Source organism: Bombina bombina, chromosome 2 (genome assembly GCF_027579735.1).
Source record: "Bombina bombina isolate aBomBom1 chromosome 2, aBomBom1.pri, whole genome shotgun sequence".
NCBI lineage: Eukaryota > Metazoa > Chordata > Amphibia > Anura > Bombinatoridae > Bombina > Bombina bombina.
In genome coordinates, this window is record NC_069500.1 from 1354977401 (window position 1) to 1355004674 (window position 27274).

General features: G+C 39.9%; 1 protein-coding gene across 1 annotated transcript in view; it reads left to right on the plus strand.

The window, feature by feature from the left end:
- The window catches only part of POLR1A (RNA polymerase I subunit A), a 364344-nt gene that overhangs the window by 167721 nt on the left and 169349 nt on the right, over positions 1 to 27274 (plus strand). The window contains 5 exon segments of the mRNA XM_053704267.1: positions 2446 to 2542; positions 2545 to 2656; positions 12033 to 12073; positions 12076 to 12199; positions 18581 to 18716. Coding sequence (XP_053560242.1) covers positions 2446 to 2542; positions 2545 to 2656; positions 12033 to 12073; positions 12076 to 12199; positions 18581 to 18716 — 510 coding nt within the window.

A 27274-nucleotide genomic window follows, 5' to 3' on the forward strand; every position in this document is an offset into this window, starting at 1 on the left:
GGGGCTTGCAGAGAAAGTTACTGAAGACTACAAACTGGCCACAATTTCTGGATATTTTGTGTGTATCTGGATTAAAAGGGACATTAGTTTTTTCCCCTTACATGCACAATATATAATCAATTGAAATATCCAATTTACTTATTATCAAATGTCTTTCTTGGAGGTTATCTCCTTACCAAGAGAACATACTAATGTATGCTCAGGAGCGTATACACACTTGTTGATTATAAGTATATAATTGTTGCAACAAGGCAGTGAAATTAATAAACAAAATGAATTGGATTTTTTTTATTGCATGCTCTATCTTTAATTTTTATTTTCCATGTCCCTTTAACTTCTTGATGTGCATAACAAGCCCTTCTCACCACGCGCATCTAATTCTGCAGTGCTGATAATGAACATGTTTCATCATTCTGGGTGTGGTCCCCCTTCCATTCCAAATGATGGGGACCCCTCACTGCAGATGGAGAAAGGAGACTAATCTCTTTCACAATCAGTCTCCTTCCTGCAGGCCCGGTAATGGCACCCCAGGTGCACATGGTGACATCACAAGGGAAAAGGACTACCTCCTGAAGCATGTAGTTAGAGACAGTAAGCTGGGGGGAGGGGGGGTTGGTTGCAACCCATATTTAATCTCCCTGACCACTCCTTTGATATAGGGGAGTGTGTACTTTCAAATCACAGGCCCCTATCTGCCACTTGTTTGAGCCAGATGGAAGAGTGACCTCTCATTTCAAAGGGCATCCTTCTTTGATGCAACTTATTTCAGTTAAAAATGGTGATCATCTGCCCCACTAGAAACCATTTTATTTCTAGTGGTGTGGGAGTAGGTGCTACCCCAGAGCCCTTATTCCCCCCTTTTTAAATAAAGAAGTCAAACCCCTTCTAATGTTTAGGTGATCGTCATTGTAATGGTGACTGCCTGCCCCAAGTATACTTGCATACTGTGTTTGAGGTGGTAGAGGGGGCACTTTTCGAGACCCCACCCCCCAAAAACACAGAGGAGTATGAGTCAAATTTAAGAGGGCAACCCCTCTTTCCAGTGTGGATACCTCTACCATTAGTAGTTGATTTTTATTCCAATCACCTACCTAATGTATGTACTCTATGGGGGGGGCTCCAAACATGCCCCTATCCGCCAAAGACATCATGGCACACACATACACACAATACCCCTCATATGAAAAAGGGGATTGCCCATAATCAAATCCTTGTTCTCATTCCCTTTAAATAGCAGGCCATAGAAATAGTATATACCCTGTACATTTTACATACCTTTGGATCCAAATTACGTAGTACAACGAGGGAGGGTGGTTATAAGCTGAGTACAGTGATCACATATCGGATCCATAAGAATATGTGTCAACATCAGGGGGCTGGTGTGTGCCCTGTGTTGACCCCCACAATACATAAATTATAGCAATTCTGCTCCTTCAAATGAGTGGTCCTGTGTCTGTCCGCTACCAGCCATTATTTTGATAGCAAACTTTTCATAGTTTTACACTCAAGGGCCATACCCTCTTAAAGTGATGGTAAATTCTAGCGATTCAAATATGCTAGGATTTACGATCACTAAAAATAAAGGTGACCTTCATTCATCAGTTTAAATAAAAACTGATGAATAAGTACCTTTTTATTTCACTGCGGATTCAACGCTAACCTTAGTGCCTCCGGTCACCCACAGCACAGCTTAGTTTTTTCAATGCAGTGACATTTGCACATCTTAGCCAATAGCCGTGCTAGCCTATGGCATAATGCCTTTTGAGGAGCACGGCTATTGACTAAATGGTGGAAACCTCACCTCATTGAAAATGAGCTATGCTGTGGGCGAGCGCTGAAACCGTGGCAAAATAAAGGTACCTATCAATCCTTTTTTTTTATTTTATTTTTTAAACTGATGAACAAAGGACGCCCTTATTTTTAGTGATGGTAAATCCTAGCGTTTTTGAAAGACTAGAATTTACCGTCACTTTAATTGTAGTTTGCTGTATACAGTTTGTGGCAAATATATAAAATATGATATGCAAGAATCAAGCAATCGTTATGTAGCATGATGCAGAGTTGGTTTCTAATCTGCAGGATGCACTCTAGCACCCCCCCCCCCCACACACACACACTCTAAAGAAAACCACTTGAACTGGTAGCAGCAAACTGACCTATGAGGAGAGCCAGAGAAATAGAATAGGAATTAAGGCTTTTTAATCCAGACAAGTAGAAAAGGAATTTAGGGCACTTATCAGAAATAATGTGTAACTCCATTCTTTTATTTATCTATTCTGTTTTCAGAAGCCATCATTCTACAAATGGTATCAATTAACTGTAACACTAAATAGAGTACAGCATTAAATATAAGGTGTTTTTTCAACTGAAGTTTGTTTTAAATAATGATCCTGGGGAGTATCTCCTCTGGTTTAAATGTAAATATATCCTTACTGTTATTTGCAGTTGGTGGAGAGCTGGTTCTCTCTTAATGAGAAGTCACGGAATAAATTTGCTAAAAAGTCCTCCCCTCTCCCGGATCCCTGTCTGGCTGTCTATCGACCGATCTTTACTTCGGATCCGTTTCAGAAACGTTTCAAGACAACGTACACAAGTATGGCTGCCAGTGGGAGGCAAATGACTCCAGTTGTTGGAAATCCAAACTGCCGTTCGAGAAGTAATTGACCATTCTTTTCTTCTGTGTATGCATGTACATTTACAAAAAAAATAATAAATTCTTCAGATCTGCAATAAATTTAAGTTAAAGGGATACTAAACACCATTTTTATTCTTTAATATTCAGATAGAACCCATTTTTGGTTCAGAACCTGGGTTATGCTTTCTTATTGGTGGCTAAATGTAGCCACCAATAAACAAGCGCTATCCAGGGTGCTAAACCTAAAATACTTTTAAAATAAAGATAGCAAGCAAACAAAGAAAAATCGATAATAGTAGTAAATTAGAAAGTTGCTTAAAAATTGCATGCTGTATCTGAATCATGAAAGGAAAAATTTGGGGTTAGTATCCCTTAAAGGACATCTTTTATATTCCTCTAAGTGACATTATATTCCCCATTATGTCTTCTGTAGGGATAGGTGGATGTTTTGGCACATTTATTAAAATAAATGTTGGTTCTATTTGCTTGCTCTAAATGTTTATCACTGTTTGCCAACTATTTAGTATTTATTTTTTGGGGGAAAATATGAGTTCCCTTTATTGAAGGTAACATTCAAATGTTGATTCTTGTAGACATTGGTGTAGGTCTAACGGAATCAATATTCAAGTGGGATATTCAAATGTTAAAGGACCATTAAATCTAGTAGAATCAATAAATGCATAGTTGCAGACAATGCCAAAACATTTTCTGTCAGATTGCTTAATTTTCCTTCCCCTGTATCATGTGCCAGCCATTAGCCAATCACAAAATTCATATACGTATAGTATAGTCTGTTGATTTTGCACATGCTCATTAGATGCTGGAGCTTCAAGGTCTGCATATAAAAAGATTATGCACATTGAGATAATGAAAGTGAATTGGGGCAGTAGTTTACTATTGCATGCTCTCTCTGAGTCATAACTTCAGTGGTCCTTTAACATTCACTCAACAAAAACAATGGCAGAATAAATTTCAATGGAGACTTTTTGTTCTTCCATTCCAAAGTCAAAATTCCAACTTTCACCCATCCCTAATATTCTATAGTTGCTGCAAGAATTTTTCTACTGACTTGATGCTGTATATTATTCACTGCAGTATTCGCAGTCATTGAAGGGCCCTATCAATGATGTATTAAAGGGACAGTGAAGTCAGAATCTAGCTTTTGTGATTTGAATACAATATCCAATTTTAAAGGGATAGGAAACCCAAATTCAAATAGAACATGCAATGTTAAACATTCTAATTTACTTTTTATTGTGTTGAAAATCAGGGACTTCTGCTTAGTAGCCGGCCCATTTTTGGAGCACCAAATGTCAGCAGTTTTGCGAGACTGTTATCCATTTGCAAGAGCACTAGATGGCAGCACTGTTTCCTGCCGTGTAGTGCTCCAGATGGCTACCTAGGTATCTCTTCAACACAGAATATCATGAGAATCAATTTGATAATAGAAGTAAATTAGAAGCTTTTTAAAATTGTATGCTCTGTCTGAATTGCAAAAGGAAATCTTTTCAATTGACATTTTATCTACTTGGCTTTGTGCACTCGGTGTCCTTTCTCAGCAGTATTCATTTACTGCTGAGATCTAGCTACTGATTGGTGGCTGCACATATAAGCCTCTTGTCATTGGCTCACTGGAGGTTTTCGGCTAGCTCCCAGTAGTGCATTGTTGCTTCTTCAATAAAGGACACTAAAAGAATAAAGCAAATTTGATAAGGCGGCAATTAGAAAGTTGTTTAAATGATATGTTCTGTCTGAATCATGAAAGGAAAGAACTGTGTCATTTATAATTTGTATAAATCCTAAATATCCCAGAAGAAATGTCACATATATACTTGTCTAGGCATTTTCTTTTATGTTCTAAGAAGCATGTTTTTACTTTTACCTTTTTTATTAGACGACCTATTACAAATATATATAAATTCTATTTAGAATTATATCCCAGTTAGATGAAATTATAGTGCAAACGTTTAGCTAGCGCATGTTGTTGCCTGTGTATAACTACGTGTTTAACCCTAGGAGAGCAGCAATGCATTACTGGGAGCTAGCTGAGCACATTTAACAACAGGCATATATGTGCAGCAGTCAATACATTTGCATTTCTTTCATGTAATTAGCAAGAGTCCATGAGCTAGTGACGTATGGGATATACATTCCTACCAGGAGGGGCAAAGTTTCCCAAACCTCAAAATGCCTACAAATACACCCCTCACCACACCCACAATTCAGTTTTACAAACTTTGCCTCCCGTGGAGGTGGTGAAGTAAGTTTGTGCTAGATTCTACGTTGATATGCGCTTTGCAGCAGGCTGGAGCCCGGTTTTCCTCTCAGAGTGCAGTGAATGTCAGAGGGATGTGAAGAGAGTATTGCCTATTTGAATACAATGGTCTTCCTCTAGGGCAGAGCTTTCCAAACTTTTCATGTCGGTGACACACTTTTTAGACCTACATCATTTCGCGACACAGTAATTCAGTTGTACTAGCAAACAGAAGGTTAAACTAACTTGTTTTAAGAGATACGGACACATACATAAATTATATAATAACGAAATGTGTTTACAAGTAACAGTAAGTATGTGCAAGAATTAAAAAAAAAAGTTTAATAACACCAATAGTTACTATTTTAATGGGATGTATGAGGTTGATGGGATGAACACAGTTTCTGAATATTTGGTGGAATATTAGACACTCGCATTTTTAAGCTTCCCCTTCCTATCCATATATCAAGAGCAGGAACAGCAATGCACTACTGGGAGCAAGCTGCAAAAAAAACTTACTGACTTCAGCTCAGCGTTTAAGCTGCTGCCCTCAGAGCTCTGCGAGTCTGATTGATTACTGCCCACGCTGCAAACACACTGCTCTCCCACTCACTGACTACACATGCAGCCACGAGCCGATTGAGGCGAGTCAGGTGCCAATGTGCCGCCAAAGCCGCCAATGGAATAGTTTCAGTTCCCACTGAGCTGCGCCAATAGGTTAAGATGATCTGTGACCCCCTAGGTATCAATCACATGTCAACCATGTGATATGCGTAGAAGGCAGGCGGAAAGTCAGAAACCAAAAAAAAACATTTAAAAAAATTAAAATTTTAAAAAAATTGTTCTGAAGCAGGGACACACCTACACACTGCTGCCGACACACTAGTGTGTCCCGACACACAGTTTGGAAAGCACTGCCCTAGGGGATCTATTTCATAGGTTCTCTGTTATCGGTCGTAGAGATTTCTTCTCCTACCTCCCTTTTCAGATCGACGATATACTCTTATATACCATTACCCTCTACTGATTCTTGTTTCAGTACTGGTTTGGCTATCTACTATATGTAGATGAGTGTCTTAGGGTAAGTAAGTCTTATTTTATTATGACACTCTAAGCTATGGTTGGGCACTTTATTTGTAAAGTTCTAAATATATGTGTTTAAACTTATATTTGCCATGATTCAGGATAATCAGTATTCCTTATTTCAGAAAGTCAGTTTCATTATTTCGGATAATGCATATGAATAAATATTTTTTTCTTACCTTAAAAAAATTTCAATTGACTTTTTTCCCTGTGGGCTGTTAGGCTCGCGGGGGGCTGAAAATGCTACAATTTATTGCGTGATTCTTGGCGCTGACTTTTTGGCGCAAAAATTTTGTCATTTCCGGCGCCCTAATTGACACCGGAAGTTTGTTCGTGGTTGCGTCATTTTTTGACATATGTGTTCAGGCACGTTTTTTTTGCGCCAAAAATGTGGGCGTCGTTTTTTTCGGCGTCACAGGATGTGGCGTCATACTTGGCGCCAAAAAATATGGGCGTTGTACTTGGCGCCAATAATGTGGGCGTCATTCTTGGCGCCAAAAAATGTGGGCGTCATTCTTGTCTCCACCTTTTTTTCACATTATTTCAGTCTCATTTTTCATTGCTTCTGGTTGCTAGAGGCTTGTTCATTTGGCATTTTTTCCCATTCCTGAAACTGTCATTTAAGGAATTTGATAATTTTGCTTTATATGTTGTTTTTTCTATTACATATTGCAAGATGTCTCAACCTGACCCTGGATCAGAATCTACTTCTGGAAAGACGCTGCCTGATGCTGGTTCTACCAAAGTTAAGTGCATTTGTTGTAAACTTTTGGTAACTGTTCCTCCGGCTGTAGTTTGTGATAACTGTCCATGATAACTTTCTAATGCAGATTGTGTTTCCATTAGTAATAATCCATTACCTGTTGTTGTTCCTTCAACATCTAATGTTCAGGATGTCCCTGTTAATGTAAAAGAATTTGTTTCTAAATCTATTAGGAAGGCTCTGTCTGTTATTCTCCTTCCGGTAAATGTAAAAGGTCTTTTAAAACTTCTCATATTTCAGATGAATTTTTAGTGACCGCCATCATTCGGACTTGTCTGTTTCTGATGAGGATCTATCTGGTTCAGAAGATTCTGCCTCAGATATTGACACTGATAAATCTTCATATTTATTTAAGATGGAGTTTATTCGTTCTTTACTTAAAGAAGTGTTAATTGCATTAGATATGGAGGAGTCTAGTCCTCTTGATACTAAATCTACTAAGCGTTTAAATCGGTTTTCAAACCTCATGTAGTTATTCCAGAAGTTTTTCCAGTTCCTGATGCGATTTCAGAAGTAATTTCTAGGGAATGGAATAGTCTGGGTACTTCATTTACTCCTTCTCAAAGGTTTTCCGTTTGGAAACCTTCTCCAGTCTGGAATAAATCCAAGCCTTTTAGAAAGTCAAAAACCAGCTCCCAAATCCGCATGAAAGGTGCGGCCCTCATTCCAGCACAGCTGGTAGGGGGCAGGTTACGATTTTTCAAAGATATTTGGATCAATTCGATTCAGTCTTTGGATTCAGAACATTGTTTCACAAGGGTACAGAATAGGTTTCAAGGTAAGGCCGCCTGTGAGAAGATTTTTTCTCTCACGCATTCCAGTAAACCCAGTGAAGGCTCAGGCGTTCTGAAATGTGTTTCAGATCTAGAGTTGGCTGGGGTAATTGTGCCAGTTCCAGTTCTGGAACGGGGTCTGGGGTTTTACTCAAATCTATTCATTGTACCAAAGAAGGAGAATTCCTTCAGACCAGTTCTGGATCTAAAAATATTGAATCGTTATGTAAGGATACCAACATTCAAAATGGGTGACTATAAGGACTATTCTGCCTTTTGTTCAGCAAGGGCATTATATGTCCACAATAGATTTACAGGATGCATATCTTCATATTCCAATTCATCCAGATCACTATCAGTTTCTGAGATTCTATTTTCTAGACAAGCATTACCAGTTTTGTTGCCCTTCCGTTTGGCCTAGCAACAGCTCCAAGGATCTTTCAAAGGTTCTCGGTGCCCTTCTCTCTGTAATCAGAGAACAGGGTATTGTGGTATTTCCTTATTTGAACGATATCTTGGTACTTGCTCAGTCTTTACATTCTGCAGAATCTCATACGATTCAACTTGTGTCGTTTCTTCAAAGACATGGTTGGAGGATCAATTTACCAAAGAGTTCTTTGATTCCTCAGACAAAGGGTAACCTTTTTGGGCTTTCAAATAGTCAGTGTCCATGACTTTGTCTCTAACAGAAAAGAGACGTCTGAAGTTGGTTTCAGCTTGTCGAAACCTTCAGTCTCAATCATTCCCTTCGGTAGCTTTGTGCATGGAAATTCTAGGTCTCATGACTGCTGCATCGGACGCGATCCCCTTTGCTCGTTTTCTCATGAGACCTCTTCAGCTTTGTATGCTGAACCAGTGGTGCAGGATTATACAAAGATATCACAAATAATATCCTTAAATCCCAATGTTCGATCTTCTCTGACTTGGTGGTTGAATCACCATCGTCTAATTCAAGGGGCCTCTTTTGTTCGTCCAACCTGGACTGTAATCTCAACAGATCCGAGTCTTTCAGGTTGGGGAGCTGTATGGGGATCTCTGACAGCGCAGGGGGTTTGGGAATCTCAGGAGGCGAGATTACCAATCAACATTTTGGAACTCCGTGCGATTTTCAGAGCTCTTCAGTTCTGGCCTCTTCTGAAGAGAGAATCGTTTATTTGTTTTCAGACAGACAATGTCACAACCGTGGCGTATGTCAATCATCAAGGTGGGACTCACAGTCCTCAAGCTATGAAAGAAGTATCTCGGATACTTGTATGGGCGGAATCCAGCTCCTGTCTAAATTTCTGCGGTTCACATCCCAGGTGTAGACAATTGGGAAGCGGATTATCTCAGTCGCCAGACGTTACATCCGGGCGAATGGTCTCTTCACCCAGAGGTATTTCTTCAGATTGTTCAAATCTGGGGACTTCCAGAAATAGATCTGATGGCCTCTCATCTAAACAAGAAACTTCCCAGGTATCTGTCCAGATCCAGGGATCCTCAGGCGGAAGCAGTGGACGGCGTTGTCGCTTCCTTGGAATTATCATCCTGCCTATATCTTTCCGCCTCTAGTTCTTCTTCCAAAAGTGATTTCAAAATTCTAATGGAACGTTGTTTGTACTGCTGGTGGCTCCAGCATGGCCTCACACGGTTTTGGTATGCGGATCTCATTCGGATGGCCAGTTGCCAACCTTGGACACTTCCGTTAAGACCAGACCTTCTATCTCAAGGCCCATTTTTCCATCAGGATCTCAAATCATTAAATTTGAAGGTATGGAAATTGAACGCTTGATTCTTAGTCATAGAGGTTTCTCAGACTCAGTAATTAATACTATGTTACAGGCTCGTAAATCTGTGTCTAGGAAGATTTATTATCGAGTCTGGAAGACTTACATTCTTGGTGTTCTTCTCATAAATTCTCCTGGCATTCTTTTAGAATTCCTAGAATTTTACAGTTTCTTCAGGATGGTTTGGATAAAGGTTTGTCTGCAAGTTCCTTGAAAGGACAAATCTCTGCTCTTTCTGTTCTTTTTCACAGAAAGATTGCTAATCTTCCTGATATTCATTGTTTTGTACAGGCTTTGGTTCGTATCAAACCTGTCATTAAGTCAATTTCTCCTCCTTGGAGTCTTAATTTGGTTCTGAGGGCTTTACAGGCTCCTCCGTTTGAACCTATGCATTCTCTGGATATTAAATTACTTTCTTGGAAAGTTTTGTTCCTTTTGGCCATCTCTTCTGCTAGAAGAGTTTCTGAGTTATCTGCTCTTTCTTGTGAATCTCCTTTTCTGATTTTTCATCAGGATAAGGCGGTGTTGCGGACTTCATTTCAATTTTTACCTAAGGTTGTGAATTCTAACAACATTAGTAGAGAAATTGTTGTCCCTTCATTGTGTCCTAATCCTAAGAATTCTCTGGAGAGATCTTTACATACTTTGGATGTAGTAAGAGCTTTGAAATATTGAAGCTACTAAAGATTTTAGAAAGACTTCTAGTCTATTTGTTATCTTTTCTGGTTCCAGGAAAGGTCAGAAAGCTTCTTGCCATTTCTTTGGCGCCTTGGTTAAAGTCTTTGATTCATCATGCTTATGTGGAGTCGGGTAAGTCCCCCGCCTCAAAGGATTACGGCTCATTCTACTAGGTCAGTTTTCTACTTCCTGGGCTTTTAGGAATGAAGCTTCTGTTGATCAGATTTGCAAAGCAGCAACTTGGTCTTTCTTTGCATACGTTTACTAAATTCTACCATTTTGATGTTTCCTCTTCTTCTGAAGCAGTTTTTGGTAGAAAAGTACTTCAGGCTGCTATTTCAGTTTGATTCTTCTGCTTATAATTTCAGTTTTTTTCATTATTAAGATTAAATCTTTTGATTTGGGTTGTGGATTATTTTTTCAGCGGATTGGCTTTCTTTATTTTATCCCTCCCTCTCTAGTGACTCTTGCGTGGAAGTTCCACATCTTGGGTATCTGCTATCCCATACGTCACTAGCTCATGGACTCTTGCTAATTACATGAAAGAAAACATAATTTATGTAAGAACTTACCTGATAAATTAATTTCTTTCATATTAGCAAGAGTCCATGAGACCCACCCTTTTTGTGGTGGTTATGATTTTTTTGTATAAGAAATATATAAATTGGTGAGAGTGCGCTAGCAGCGACAGGGGATGTGTCACTGGTATAGGTAAATATATAAAATCAATAAAGCAAATAAGTGATAAAATACAAACACATTTATATCAATAAACACATAGGTAAAGTCCTGAATTGGTTCAATTGTGCTAAACAGCAGCAGGGAATGTGTCACTGATATAGGGCAAATGTAGTTTGAATATATTATGAAATCAATAAAGTAAATTTGTTATAAAATACAAACACATTTATATCAATAAACACATAGGTAAAATCCTGAATTGGTTTGATTGTGCTAAACAGCAGCAGGGAATGTGTTCACTGATATAGGCAAATGTTGTTTGAATATATTATGAAATCAATATAGCAAATTTGTTATAAAATTAGCACAATCGAACCAATTCAGGACTTTACCTATGTGTTTATTGATACAAATGTGTTTGTATTTTATCACTTATTTGCTTTATTGATTTTATATATTTGCCTATACCAGTGACACATCCCCTGCTGCTGCTAGCGCACTCTCACCAATTTATATATTTCTTGTATCTTTCCATTATATATCTGTCTTTTGGGAGCAGATAGGTGATAGTGCAAGGGGCAATTTGCGCACCATTAAGAGTTCCATAATCCATTATTTTTTTGTATAAAGCACAATTAATCCAATTCCTTATTTTTGATGCTTTCGCTCCTTTCTTATCACCCCCACTTCTTGGCTATTCGTTAAACTGAATTGTGGGTGTGGTGAGGGGTGTATTTATAGGCATTTTGAGGTTTGGGAAACTTTGCCCCTCCTGGTAGGAATGTATATCCCATACGTCACTAGCTCATGGACTCTTGCTAATATGAAAGAAATGAATTTATCAGGTAAGTTCTTACATAAATTATGTTTTTTTTGAGTCACCAGCTCCTGAGCAGGTGCAAGAATTCACAGAATATAATTATATGCAATTATGATTGGCTGATGGCTGTCACATAATACAGGAGGAGTGGAAATAGATTAACTTTGACATTTGTAAGAAAAAAAATACACTACTCATATGAATTTCAGACTAAGTGATATTGCATCATCTTGTTATCATGCGTTTGTTTATGCAAATCTACTGTATTTACTGGTCCCTTTAAAATCACATTCTCAATCAGCATTATGCAATTTGTTTCTTCTTTCATTCATGCCCCTTTAATGTGTTGAGAGTTTTGGCCATGTCCTAATCTCCTTCCTGATATTCTATTTACTTCAATGCCATTATTTTTGTAGAAATTCTACATTTAAATACGTCCTTTCTTTAAAAAGCCACAAAATCCTGTTTAAACGCTGCTCTTTTCATTTAAATGATAGGAACCGATTGATCGCAGTGTGCATGTCAGTTTGTATTTTACACGAGCGCAGGGTTTAAACATCATCTGATACTATTTTATAGATTAAGGACATTGTTGCATTTAAAATGGCAGAGAGCCCTTTGTGACCCGGAGAAGCTGTGGGTCTTCTGGCTGCTCAGAGTGTTGGTGAACCATCTACGCAGATGACTCTGAACACCTTTCACTTTGCTGGCAGAGGAGAAATGAACGTCACCCTGGGTATTCCAAGGTATGAGGCTCATCCCTTATGTTGTTTAATTTAAGAGAAGACATGAAAAGCTCACTCATATGACATTGTTATATTAGTAATATTCTGTTTCATTTTGGCTTCCACAAGGTTGTCTGAATGAAGCAGGTTCCTAGTGTATGTTGTGTATTTATTTCAGCATTAGCCCTTCGTTCTTTATTCCCAAGGGAACATCTTTATTTAGGAATCCGCTTAAAAAATAGGTGTTCTGCAGAGACTACCTGATGTCACGGCGAAAAAAAAAAAATCAAAACGTCTCTACGCTGTAATATACCCTACTCACAATGTACTACATTGTGAGCACGACATATTAAATAGTTACCATGATTTAACTATTTTCTGCGCACATGACAATCAGAAAGACGCACGCACATGACTAATCAGAAAGACATGCGCACATGACAATCAGAAAGACATGCGCACATGACAATCAGAAAGACATGCGCACATGACAATCAGAAAGACATGCGCACATGACAATCAGAAAGACATGCGCACATGACAATCAGAAAGACATGCGCACATGACAATCAGAAAGACACGCGCACAGAACAGTTAATATAATTAGGGCCGTAGTTTCCTCCTCTTCTATAGGTGGGGGTGGCGCCAGTGGTCAGAGATCTGAGAAAGTGCCTTGTGACCTGCCTTCTCTGAGCGCTAATGTATGACCTTTCCCACAGGAGCATCTCCTATACAGGGATCTCACTGTTGGTCCTTAGAAACCCCTAATATAAAATATAAAGAGGCCATCAGAGAAGGCGGGTCATGTGGTACTTCCGTGAGAACGAGCAACCACACGACTACAGAAGGAGGAACTGGTGACTCTAGTTATACAGTTACGTTGTGTGCACAAATTTACTATTTTGTGCGCATGATGTAACTGCATCTGTTAGAAACACTTAGGCCTAGATTTGGAGTTCGGCGGTAATAAGGGCTGTTAACGCTCCGCAGCGCTTTTTTCTGGCCGCACCATAAAATTAACTCTGGTATCGAGAGTTCAAACAAATGCTGCGTTAGGCTCCAAAAAAGGAGCGTAGAGCATTTTTACCGCAAATGCAACTCTCGATACCAGAGTTGCTTACGGACGCGGCCCGGCCTCAAAAACGTGCTTTGCACGATTCCCCCCATAGGAAACAATGGGCTTTTTGAGGCTGAAAAAAAACCTAACACCTGCAAAAAAGCAGCGTTCAGCTCCTAACGCAGCCCCATTGTTTCCTATGGGGAAACACTTCCTACGTCTGCACCTAACACTCTAACATGTACCCCGAGTCTAAACACCCCTAACCTTACACTTATTAACCCCTAATCTGCCGCCCCCCAACGTCGCCGACACCTGCATATTTTTTTAAACCCCTAATCTGCCGCTCCGTAAACCGCCGCCACCTACGTTATCCCTATGTACCCCTAATCTGCTACCCCTAACACCGCCGACCCCTATATTATATTTATTAACCCCTAACCTGCCCCCCACAACGTCGCCGACACCTGCCCTACACTTATTAACCCCTAATCTGCCGACCGGACCTGAGCGCTACTATAATAAATGTATTAACCCCTAATCCGCCTCACTAACCCTATCATAAATAGTATTAACCCCTAATCTGCCCTCCCTAACATCGCCGACACCTAACTTCAATTATTAACCCCTAATCTTCCGATCGGAGCTCACCGCTATTCTAATAAATGGATTAACCCCTAAAGCTAAGTCTAACCCCTAACACTAACACCCCCCTAAGTTAAATATAATATTTATCTAACGAAATAAATTAACTCTTATTAAATAACTTATTTCTATTTAAAGCTAAATACTTACCTGTAAAATAAATCCTAATATAGCTACAATATAAATTATAATTATATTATAGCTATTTTAGGATTAATATTTATTTACAGGCAACTTTGTAATTATTTTAACCAGGTACAATAGCTATTAAATAGTTAAGAACTATTTAATAGTTACCTGAGTTAAAATAATAACAAATTTACCTGTAAAATAAATCCTAACCTAAGTTATAATTAAACCTAACACTACCCTATCAATAAAATATTAAACACAATTCCTACAAATAAATACAATTAAATAAACTAGCTAAAGTACAAAAAATAAAAAGAACTAAGTTACAGAAAATAAAAAAATATTTACAAACATAAGAAAAATATTACAACAATTTTAAACTAATTACACCTACTCTAAGCCCCCTAATAAACTAACAAAGCCCCCCCAAAATAAAAAATTCCTACCCCTATTCTAAATTAAAAAGTTACAAGCTCTTTTAACCTTACCTAGCCCTGAACAGGGCCCTTGCGGGGCATGCCCCAAGAAGTTCAGCTCTTTTGCCTGTAAAAAAAAACATACAATACCCCCCCCCCAACATTACAACCCACCACCCACATACCCCTAATCTACCCAAACCCCCCTTAAATAAACCTAACACTAAGCCCCTGAAGATCCTTCCTACCTTGTCTTCACCATCCAGGTATCACCGATCCCGTCCTGGCTCCAACATCTTCATCCAACCCAAGCGGGGTTGGGCGATCCATAATCCGGTCCAGAAGAGGCTCCAAAGTCTTCCTCCTATCCGGCAAGAAGAGGACATCCGGTACCCGGGCAAACATCTTCTCCAAGCGGCATCTTCGATCTTCTTCATCCGGAGCGAAGCGGCAGGAATCCTGAAGACATCCAGCGCGGAACATCCATCCGGACCGACGACTGAACGACGAATGACTGTTCCTTCAAGGGACGTCATCCAAGATGGCGTCCCTCGAATTCCGATCTGGCTGATAGGATTCTATCAGCCAATCGGAATTAAGGTAGGAATTTTCTGATTGGCTGATGGAATCAGCCAATCAGAATCAAGTTCAATCCGATTGGCTGATCCAATCAGCCAATCAGATTGAGCTCGCATTCTATTGGCTGATCGGAACAGCCAATAGAATGCGAGCTCAATCTAATTGGCTGATTGGATCATCCAATCGGATTGAACTTGATTCTGATTGGCTGATTCCATCAGCCAATCAGAAAATTCCTACCTTAATTCCGATTGGCTGATTAGAATCCTATCAGCCAATCGGAATTCGAGGGACACCATCTTGGATGACGTCCCTTAAAGGAACCGTCATTCGTCGGGAGACAACGGAAGAAGAGGATGGATCCGCGTCGCCTGCTTCAAGATGGACCCGCTCCGCACCGGATGGAAGAAGATTGAAGATGCCGCTTGGAGAAGATGTTTGCCGGTCCGGATGTCCTCTTCTTGCCGGATAGGAGGAAGACTTTGGAGCCTCTTCTGGACCTCTTCAGCACCGGATGATGGATCGCCAACCCCCGCTTGGGTTGGATGAAGATGTTGGAGCCAGGACGGATCGGTGAACCTGTATGGTGAAGACAAGGTAGGAAGATCTTCAGGGGCTTAGTGTTAGTGTTCTTTAAGGGGGTTTGGGTTAGATTAGGGGGTATGTGGTGTGGTGGGTTGTAATGGTTGGGGGGGGGGGGGGGTATTGTATGTTTTTTTTTACAGGCAAAAGAGCTGAAATTCTTGGGGCATGCCCCGCAAAGGCCCTGTTCATGGCTGGTAAGGTAAAAGAGCTTGTAACTTTTTAATTTAGAATAGGGGTAGGGAATTTTTTATTTTGGGGGGGGCTTTGTTATTTTTATTAGGGGGCTTAGAGTAGGTGTAATTAGTTTAAAATTGTTTGTAATATATTTTCTTATGTTTGGTAAATATTTTTTTATTTTCTGTAACTTAGTTCTTTTTTATTTTTTGTACTTTAGCTAGTTTATTTTAATTGTATTTATTTGTAGGAATTGTGTTTATATTAATTTATTGATAGTGTAGTGTTAGGTTAATTGTAGGTAATTGTAGGTAGTTTATTTAATTAATTTATTGATAGGGTAGTGTTAGGTTTAATTATAACTTAGGTTAGGATTTATTTTACAGGTAAATTTGTTATTATTTTAACTAGGTAACTATTAACATAGTTCTTAACTATTTAATAGCTATTGTACCTGTTAAAATAATTTACAAAGTTGCCTGTAAAATAAATATTAATCCTAAAATGAGCTTATAATATAATTATAATTTATATTGTAGCTATATTAGGATTTATTTTACAGGTAAGTATTTAGCTTTAAATAGGAATAATTTATTTAATAAGAGTTAATTTATTTCGTTAGATTTAAATTATATTTAACTTAGGGGGTGTTAGTGTTAGGGTTAGACTTAGGCTTTAGGGGTTAATACATTTATTAGAATAGCGGTGAGCTTCCGGTCGGCAGATTAGGGGTTAATAATTGAAGTTAGGGTGTCGGGGCGATGTTAGGGAGTGGCAGATTAGGGGTTAATACTATTTATGATAGGGTTAGTGAGGCGGATTAGGGGTTAATACATTTATTATAGTAGCGCTCAGGTTCCGCTCGGCAGATTAGGGGTTAATAAGTGTAGCAGGTGTCGGCGACGTTGAGGGGGCAGATTAGGGTTAATAAAGTATAATATAGGGGCTCGGCGATGTTAGGGGCAAGCAGATTAGGGGTACATAGGGGATAACGTAAGGGTTGGCGGCGATTTGCGGTCGGAAGATTAGGGGTTAATTATTTTAAGTAGCTGGGCGGCGACGTTGTGGGGGGCAAGTTAGGGTTAATAAATGTAATACAGGGGTCGGCGGGGTTAGGGGCAGCAGATTAGGGGTACATAATGAAAACGTAGGTGGCGGTCGGCAGGATTAGGGGTTAAAAATTTTAATCGTAGTGGCGGCGGTGTGGGGGGGACCTCGGTTTAGGGGTAAAGAGGTAGTTTTATGGGTGTTAGTGTACTTTAGGGTAACAGTAGTTAAGAGCTCTAATGAACCGGCGTTAGCCAGAAAGCTCTTAACCTTCCTGCTAATTTTTCAGGCGGCTTGAATCTTGTCGTTAGAGCTCTAACGCTCACTTCGGAAACGACTCTAAATAGCCAGCCGTTAGAAAGATCCCATTGAAAAGATAGGCATACGCAAATGGCGTAGGGGGATCTGCGGTATGGAAAAGTCGCGGCTGAAAAAGTGAGCGTTAGACCCTTTAATCACTGACTCCAAATACCAGCGGGCGCCCAAAACCAGCGTTAGGAGCCTCTAACGCTGGTTTTGACGGCTACCACCGAACTCCAAATCTAGGCCTTATTTTCTGTGCACGCCTTGTTGATTGTCCGTGCTTTCTAAATAGTTAAATCGGGGTAACTGTTTTTAATATGTCATGCCCACAGTGTATTACAGCATTGGGGATGATTTTATTTTTTTTATTTTTTCACATTGTAGTGTATTTTTATTTTTTAAAAGAATTAAAATCATCATGTTCATTCTTGGCATATTGTAAGAAGAAAAAAATGATAATTCAGAATGTCCCATGTCTCCTGATATATATAAAGGTGTATGTTTAAAAAAATATACACACCTAAGGAAAGTAAAATACCACAAGTTGCTTCCACCTATGTAAATACATGTCCAGGAAATGGCGGCAAAGATCTGTCCTCTTATTTTTCCCATCCATGGCAATACTTTCCCATGAATAGGTTTCAAAAAGCTGCCATCTTCATATTTTTTTTTTTCAAGACAATTTCCAGTTTCCATAGTGTTTGGTAAAAAGTTTAGAAAAAAAATAAAGGTAAATATAAAACCTCTTTTATACATAAATACCAAATAGTTTTTTTTAACTCCGTGGCTATCACAGTTTACTGATTTGCAACATGCCATCGACCAATGTAAGCCTGACATTTTAAAGGGCTATTATTGTAATTCATTAGAGCATGTAATTTTAATAACTTTAATGTCCCTTTAAAAACTTGAATGCTAGTGATGCTTAAAGTGATGGTAAATCCTAGCGTTTTTGAAACGCTAGGATTTACTAGTGCAACAAATAAAGGGGACTTTCAGTCATTAAGTTTAAAAAATAGTTCATGCTGAAAGATCCTTTATTTGACTGCAGAGTATACCGCACTGAGCGCCTCAGGCAGCCCACAGCAGAACGTTATTTTTCATTGAGGTGATCTTAGCAAATAGCGTGCTAGCGATCTGGCATAATGCCAACTGGGACGTACGGCTATTAGGAGATGGAAAAATAGCGTTCTGCTGTGAGCGCCCTCTGGCGCTTAACACGGCATATGCAACAGGCAAATAAAGCAACTTTCAGCATGAAGTATTTTATACTTAGTGACTGAAAGCCCCCTTTATTTGTTCCACTTTAAGACAGTAGTAAAGAAGCACTGGCTTTGTTGCCTGTGTAAACGCAAAATAATAATGGGTATAAATGAATGCACACGTGTAAATAAATTTGTATTAGTATTGCTCCTGTGCACTCTTTTTTTTTTATAAATATTTTTTTTCTTTTTTGCATCTTAGACTTCGAGAAATTTTAGTGGTAGCCAGCTCCAACATTAAAACTCCCATGATGAGTGTGCCTGTGGTTAACACTAAAAAAGCGCTGAAGAGGGTAAAGCGCCTAAAGAAGCAGCTGACACGTGTGTGCCTTGAAGAGGTAACCTGACTATAAACACAGACTGATGCTTATGTATAGAAAGGTTTGGTCGAATCTGACACTCACTTTGTTCACTCAGACGTCTTTGTAATTTAATCTGAGCATAGCTATCTGTAATTTCAGACTGAAATATTTATAAGTAAAGAACTGTACTCACAGACTGATATTCACTAAAGTCTTCAAAACCATTACCATTTTCAAGGAAAGCTCATTTTCTAGTTGTTTTTCATTGCAAAAACCCATTACGTATTACAGTTAGGAAACGCTTTATCCAAACTGAATAAACTTGGAACTGGAAAAGGTTTGGATTTTGAAGTATTTTGTATACTTGCATCTGTAAAATGGGATGGCTTGGAGAGGGGATGGAATCAAGTGTAAACAACAATATCTTAGTATTTTAGGCAGTTGTTTAAAAAAATGAAAATAAAAAAGTAGACTAGCATTTGCATTTTAGAATACACAAAAATATACCCAAAGATTCAGGCAGAGAAGTTTGTGACTTACTTGTGGGGAAAACTGTAGTTTCTTTCATACAGATGGTGAGAGTCCATGATCCATTCCTTCTGGGAAGTACTATTCCCTACTGCTAGGAGGAGGTAAAGATTCCCAAACCAAAGAGCTCTATAAATCCCCTTCCTCCTCACAGGTACCTAAGTTTTGTCTTTTCCTCCCCTGGAGGTGGTCAAAGAATGAAGATATGCATTTGATTCTTCAGAGAGAGGGACTTTCATTCTATGTTTAGACCTGAATTTCACCTCAGAGTGCAGTGCTTGTCAGAGGGATTTATTTAGGGTATAGTTTGCGACTCTTTCACCTCATGGGAAATTTTGTTACAAACCTTCCATAGTGGTTACAGGGGCTTGTCTTTTGACTCCTTTAATGGATATACATTATACTCCTATTCCATAACCTTTGCTGATATGTTTCAGTACTGATTTGGCTATCTACTTTACTAGTAGATGAGTGTCTGTTGGTAAGTATCATTAAGACATGGTTGGAGGATCAATTTACCAAAGAAATCCTTGATTCCTCAGACAAAGGTCACCATTTTAGGTTTCCAAATAGATTCAGTGTCCATGACTCTTTCTATGGCAGAAAAGACAAATAAATAGTTTTTTTTTTTTTTGTCTGAACCTTCAGTCTCTCTCATTCCGTTCAATGGCTCTGTGCATGGAACTACTAGGCCTAATGATTGCAGCCTCAGACGCAATTCCATTTGCTCGACTTCATGTGAGACCACTTCAGCTTTGTATGCTGCGCCAGTGGTGCAAGGATTATTTGCATATGAAAAATAGGAAGAAAAGGAGTTACCGGTATAAGGTAAAACCTAAAAAGACCAGGAATATTGCACTCTACTTAAATAGCTACAAATACAGAACAACAGAATATTCCAAAGTTTGATTTTATTAAGTGCAAATCAATAAACCTAAACTAAATACATCCTAAAGTTAATTTATATACAATGAAACAAAATAACATACATTAAGAAGACAACACATGGGCCCCACATACACCTTATATTATTGCTAAGCCAGCAGGTAAAAAGTGCACAAGTGCTTAGCTAAAAAATAGCAGAAAAAATGTACCAGCTGCAAAAAGTTGGAAAGTCACATGAGGTTTCGTTGTAACAGAATAGCAATAGTAAAGCAACAGTTGTAGGTTAGTATTGCCAAAATGCCACAGTTGTAATTAAATCAGTCACATATGATTTTCTGATTATGGCGACTTGTTAGCAAGCTGTATGTTTAAAAAGCAGCAGTCAGTCTTGAAATCAATGTTGGTCAGCAAGCAGTTAACACTAGGAATATGCAGAGATGCAACAGATGTAATCAGAACAGCAATGCCATGTACTATTCCATAGTGTGTAAGCGTTAAAGCAGACAACATGTGCAGCAGCAATCAAGGGCCAAACAAGAATTAAGCAGCAAGCAGCATTTATGAACGTTTCACTGATGCAGTCTATTAGTAAAGTGACTTGTGCGTATGCAATAAATAAGCAAGTGTGTGGTACTATTTCCTCATTAACAACCCTGTGTGGGGTATCCACATGAGAAACTTTGTGTATAAAGCGAGGTGGGTGATATTTATCCGTCCTTAGACAGGTAGTCGTTTACCGTTACCTCTCCTGTAAGAGAAATAGTACCCATTTGAGTTTTTTTCTTCTGTTAAGTGTGATCAGTCCACGGGTCATCATTACTTCTGGGATATTACTCCTCCCCAACAGGAAGTGCAAGAGGATTCACCCAGCAGAGCTGCATATAGCTCCTCCCCTCTACGTCACTCCCAGTTATTCTCTTGCACCCAACGACTAGATAGGATGTGTGAGAGGACTATGGTGATTATACTTCGTTTTATATCTTCAATCAAAAGTTTGTTATTTTAAAATAGCACCGGAGTGTGTTATTATCTCTCTGGCAGAGTTTGAAGAAGAATCTACCAGAGTTTTTGTTATGATTTTAGCCGGAGTAGTTAAGATCATATTGCTGTTTCTCGGCCATCTGAGGAGAGGTAAACTTCAGATCAGGGGACAGCGGGCAGATGAATCTGCATAGAGGTATGTAGCAGTTTTTATTTTCTGACAATGGAATTGATGAGAAAATCCTGCCATACCGATATAATGTCATGTATGTATACTTTACACTTCAGTATTCTGGGGAATGGTACTTCACTAGAATTACACTGTAAGAAATACATAAAGCTGTTTAATAACTAGAGATTATGTTTAACGTTTTTGCTGGAATGTAAAATCGTTTTCATTTGCTGAGGTACTGAGTGAATAAATGTTTGGGCACTATTTTACCACTTGGCAGTTGCTTAATCTGTTTTCTGACAGTTTCTGTTCTCCCTCACTGCTGTGTGTGAGGGAGAGGGGCCGTTTTTTTGGCGCTTTTACTACGCATCAAATATTTCAGTCAGCAACTCATTGTATTCCCTGCATGATCCGGTTCATCTCTACAGAGCTCAGGGGTCTTCAAAACTTATTTTGAGGGAGGTAATTTCTCTCAGCAGAGCTGTGAGAATTATAGTTTGACTGAGATAAAAAACGTTTATTCTGTAATTTGTTTCCTGCTTTCAGAATTTGTTATCTTGCTAATGGGATTAAACCTTTGCTAAAGTTGTGTTGTTTACAAGGATTGAGGCTATAACTGTTTCAATTTATTAATTTTCAACTGTCATAGATCTTCTGTGCTTCTTAAAGGCACAGTACGTTTTAATTTTATTCTAATTGAATTGTATTTCCAAGTTGCAAGTTTATTTGCTAGTGTGTTAAACATGTCTGATTCAGAGGATGATACCTGTGTCATTTGTTGCAATGCCAAAGTGGAGCCCAATAGAAATTTATGTACTAACTGTATTGATGCTACTTTAAATAAAAGTCAATCTGTACAAATTGAACAAATTTCACCAAACAACGAGGGGAGAGTTATGCCGACTAACTCGCCTCACGTGTCAGTACCTACATCTCCCGCTCAGAGGGAGGTGCGTGATATTGTAGCGCCGAGTACATCTGGGCGGCCATTACAAATCACATTACAGGATATGGCTACTGTTATGACTGAGGTTTTGGCTAAATTACCAGAACTAAGAGGTAAGCGTGATCACTCTGGGGTGAGAACAGAGTGCGCTGATAATATTAGGGCCATGTCAGACACTGCGTCACAGGTGGCAGAACATGAGGACGGAGAACTTCATTCTGTGGGTGACGGTTCTGATCCAAACAGACTGGATTCAGATATTTCAAATTTTAAATTTAAACTGGAAAACCTCCGTGTATTACTAGGGGAGGTGTTAGCGGCTCTGAATGATTGTAACACAGTTGCAATACCAGAGAAAATGTGTAGGTTGGATAAATATTTTGCGGTACCGACGAGTACTGAGGTTTTTCCTATACCTAAGAGACTTACTGAAATTGTTACTAAGGAGTGGGATAGACCCGGTGTGCCGTTCTCACCCCCTCCGATATTTAGAAAAATGTTTCCAATAGACGCCACCACAAGGGACTTATGGCAAACGGTCCCTAAGGTGGAGGGAGCAGTTTCTACCTTAGCTAAGCGTACCACTATCCCGGGGGAGGATAGCTGTGCTTTTTCAGATCCAATGGATAAAAAGTTAGAGGGTTACCTTAAGAAAATGTTTGTTCAACAAGGTTTTATATTGCAACCCCTTGCATGCATTGCGCCGATCACGGCTGCAGCGGCATTCTGGATTGAGTCTCTGGAAGAGAACATTGGTTCAGCTACTCTGGACGACATTACGGACAGGCTTAGAGTCCTTAAACTAGCTAATTCATTCATTTCGGAGGCCGTAGTACATCTTACTAAACTTACGGCGAAGAATTCAGGATTCGCCATTCAGGCACGCAGGGCGCTGTGGCTAAAATCCTGGTCAGCTGATGTTACTTCTAAGTCTAAATTGCTTAATATACCTTTCAAAGGGCAGACCTTATTCGGGCCCGGGTTGAAAGAGATTATCGCTGACATTACAGGAGGTAAAGGCCATGCCCTGCCTCAGGACAAAGCCAAAGCCAAGACTAGACAGTCTAATTTTCGTTCCTTTCGTAATTTCAAAGCAGGAGCAGCATCAACTTCCTCTGCACCAAAACAGGAAGGAGCTGTTGCTCGCTACAGACAAGGCTGGAAACCTAACCAGTCCTGGAACAAGGGCAAGCAGACTAGGAAACCTGCTGCTGCCCCTAAAACAGCATGAATTGAGGACCCCCGATCCGGGATCGGATCTAGTGGGGGGCAGACTTTCTCTCTTCGCCCAGGCTTGGGCAAGAGATGTTCAGGATCCCTGGGCGCTAGAGATAATATCTCAGGGATACCTTCTGGACTTCAAATACTCTCCTCCAAGAGAGAGATTTCATCTGTCAAGATTGTCAACAATCCAGACAAAGAAAGAGGCGTTTCTACGCTGCGTACAAGAGCTCTTGTTAATGGGAGTAATCCATCCAGTTCCACGATCGGAACAGGGACAGGGGTTTTACTCAAATCTGTTTGTGGTTCCCAAAAAAGAGGGAACTTTCAGACCAATCCTGGACTTAAAGATCCTAAACAAATTCCTAAGAGTTCCATCGTTCAAGATGGAGACTATTCGGACAATTTTACCTATGATCCAAGAGGGTCAGTACATGACCACTGTAGATTTAAAAGATGCTTACCTTCACATACCGATTCACAAAGATCATTATCGGTACCTAAGGTTTGCCTTCCTAGACAGGCATTACCAGTTTGTGGCTCTTCCATTCGGATTGGCTACAGCTCCAAGAATCTTCACAAAGGTTCTGGGTGCTCTTCTGGCGGTACTAAGACCGCGGGGAATCTCGGTAGCTCCATACCTAGACGACATTCTGATACAAGCTTCAAGCTTTCAAACTGCCAAGTCTCATACAGAGTTAGTGCTGGCATTTCTAAGGTCACATGGATGGAAGGTGAACGAAAAGAAAAGTTCACTCGTTCCACTCACAAGAGTTCCCTTCCTGGGGACTCTTATAGATTCTGTAGAAATGAAGATTTACCTGACAGAGGACAGGCTAACAAGACTTCAAAGTGCTTGCCGCACCCTTCATTCCATTCAACACCCGTCAGTGGCTCAATGCATGGAGGTAATCGGCTTAATGGTAGCGGCAATGGACATAGTACCCTTTGCACGCTTACACCTCAGACCACTGCAACTGTGCATGCTAAGTCAGTGGAATGGGGATTACTCAGACTTATCCCCTTCTCTGAATCTGGATCAAGAGACCAGAAATTCTCTTCTATGGTGGCTTTCTCGGCCACACCTGTCCAGGGGGATGCCATTCAACAGACCAGACTGGACAATTGTAACAACAGACGCCAGCCTTCTAGGTTGGGGTGCCGTCTGGAATTCTCTGAAGGCTCAGGGACAATGGAGTCAGGAGGAGAGTCTCCTGCCAATAAACATTCTGGAATTGAGAGCAGTTCTCAATGCCCTCCTGGCTTGGCCCCAGTTGACAACTCGGGGGTTCATCAGGTTTCAGTCGGACAACATCACGACTGTAGCTTACATCAACCATCAGGGAGGGACAAGAAGCTCCCTAGCTATGATGGAAGTATCAAAGATAATTCGCTGGGCAGAGTCTCACTCTTGCCACCTGTCAGCAATCCACATCCCGGGAGTGGAGAACTGGGAGGCGGATTTCTTAAGTCGTCAGACTTTTCATCCGGGGGAGTGGGAACTTCATCCGGAGGTCTTTGCCCAAATACTTCGACGTTGGGGCAAACCAGAGATAGATCTCATGGCGTCTCGACAGAACGCCAAGCTTCCTCGTTACGGGTCCAGATCCAGGGATCCAGGAGCAGTTCTGATAGATGCTCTGACAGCACCTTGGGACTTCAGGATGGCTTACGTGTTTCCACCCTTCCCGTTGCTTCCTCGATTGATTGCCAGAATCAAACAAGAGAGCATCAGTGATTCTAATAGCACCTGCGTGGCCACGCAGGACTTGGTATGCAGACCTGGTGGACATGTCATCCTCTCCACCTTGGTCTCTACCTCTGAAACAGGACCTTCTGATACAGGGTCCCTTCAAACATCAAAATCTAACTTCTCTGAAGCTGACTGCTTGGAAATTGAACGCTTGATTTTATCAAGACGTGGGTTTTCTGAGTCAGTTATTGATACCTTAATACAGGCTAGGAAACCTGTTACCAGAAAGATTTACCATAAGATATGGCGTAAATACCTATATTGGTGTGAATCCAAAGGTTACTCTTGGAGTAAGGTTAGGATTCCTAGGATATTGTCTTTTCTACAAGAAGGTTTAGAAAAGGGTTTATCTGCTAGTTCATTAAAGGGACAGATCTCAGCTCTGTCCATTCTGTTACACAAACGTCTGTCAGAAGTTCCTGACGTCCAGGCTTTTTGTCAGGCTTTGGCCAGGATTAAGCCTGTGTTTAAAACTGTTGCTCCACCATGGAGTTTAAACCTTGTTCTTAATGTTTTACAGGGCGTTCCGTTTGAACCCCTTCATTCCATTGATATAAAGTTGTTATCTTGGAAAGTTCTATTTTTAATGGCTATTTCCTCGGCTCGAAGAGTCTCTGAATTATCAGCCTTACATTGTGATTCTCCTTATTTGATTTTTCATTCGGATAAGGTAGTCCTGCGTACTAAACCTGGGTTCTTACCTAAGGTAGTTACTAACAGGAATATCAATCAAGAGATTGTTGTTCCTTCTTTATGCCCAAATCCTTCTTCAAAGAAGGAACGTCTACTGCACAACCTGGATGTAGTCCGTGCTCTAAAATTTTACTTACAGGCAACTAAGGAATTTCGACAAACGTCTTCTCTGTTTGTCATTTACTCTGGGCAGAGGAGAGGTCAAAAAGCTTCCGCTACCTCTCTTTCTTTTTGGCTTCGTAGCATAATTCGTTTAGCTTATGAGACTGCTGGACAGCAGCCTCCTGAAAGAATTACAGCTCATTCTACTAGAGCTGTGGCTTCCACTTGGGCCTTCAAGAATGAGGCCTCTGTTGAACAGATTTGCAAGGCTGCAACTTGGTCTTCGCTTCATACTTTTTCCAAATTTTACAAATTTGACACTTTTGCTTCATCGGAGGCTATTTTTGGGAGAAAGGTTCTTCAGGCAGTGGTTCCTTCTGTATAAAGAGCCTGCCTATCCCTCCCGTCATCCGTGTACTTTTGCTTTGGTATTGGTATCCCAGAAGTAATGATGACCCGTGGACTGATCACACTTAACAGAAGAAAACATAATTTATGCTTACCTGATAAATTCCTTTCTTCTGTAGTGTGATCAGTCCACGGCCCGCCCTGTTTTTAAGGCAGGTAAATATTTTTTAATTTATACTCCAGTCACCACTTCACCCTTGGCTTTTCCTTTCTCGTTGGTCCTTGGTCGAATGACTGGGAGTGACGTAGAGGGGAGGAGCTATATGCAGCTCTGCTGGGTGAATCCTCTTGCACTTCCTGTTGGGGAGGAGTAATATCCCAGAAGTAATGATGACCCGTGGACTGATCACACTACAGAAGAAAGGAATTTATCAGGTAAGCATAAATTATGTTTTTCCACTCACTCCTCCTCCACACAGGGTGTAATGTGCCGAACCGGCTTGAGGTGGGGGAATCCCACGGCTGTAGTGCTGCGCACCAACGCTTCCTTCTGAGCGTTTCGCTCCGTAGTTTAGCAGCAAGGAGCTTCTTCCGGGTTGATCCCTGTCCTAATAGAAGGCTCTTATTGGATATTGAAGTCATGTGATGTAAACGTCATTCATTCAAAAAGATTTTGCTGATAGTTACTTACACGGCACCAGAAATTGTTAAGTAATCTGTGCATACATATCATTATACTTCGTCAAAGATTCTTGAAAATATATAATGGCTTCAAAATCCCTAATGCATTCATACAGGACAAGACACAACAAAACGAACAGACAAAATTAAAACTAAGACAAAGAAATAAATGTGAATAATAGGATCTAACTAAATTCTAACAACTTGAAATTATTTACAAAGCAATTTAATCTGTGTTCAAAATTAATAATGAAGATGAATATTTCATATATATATATATATAT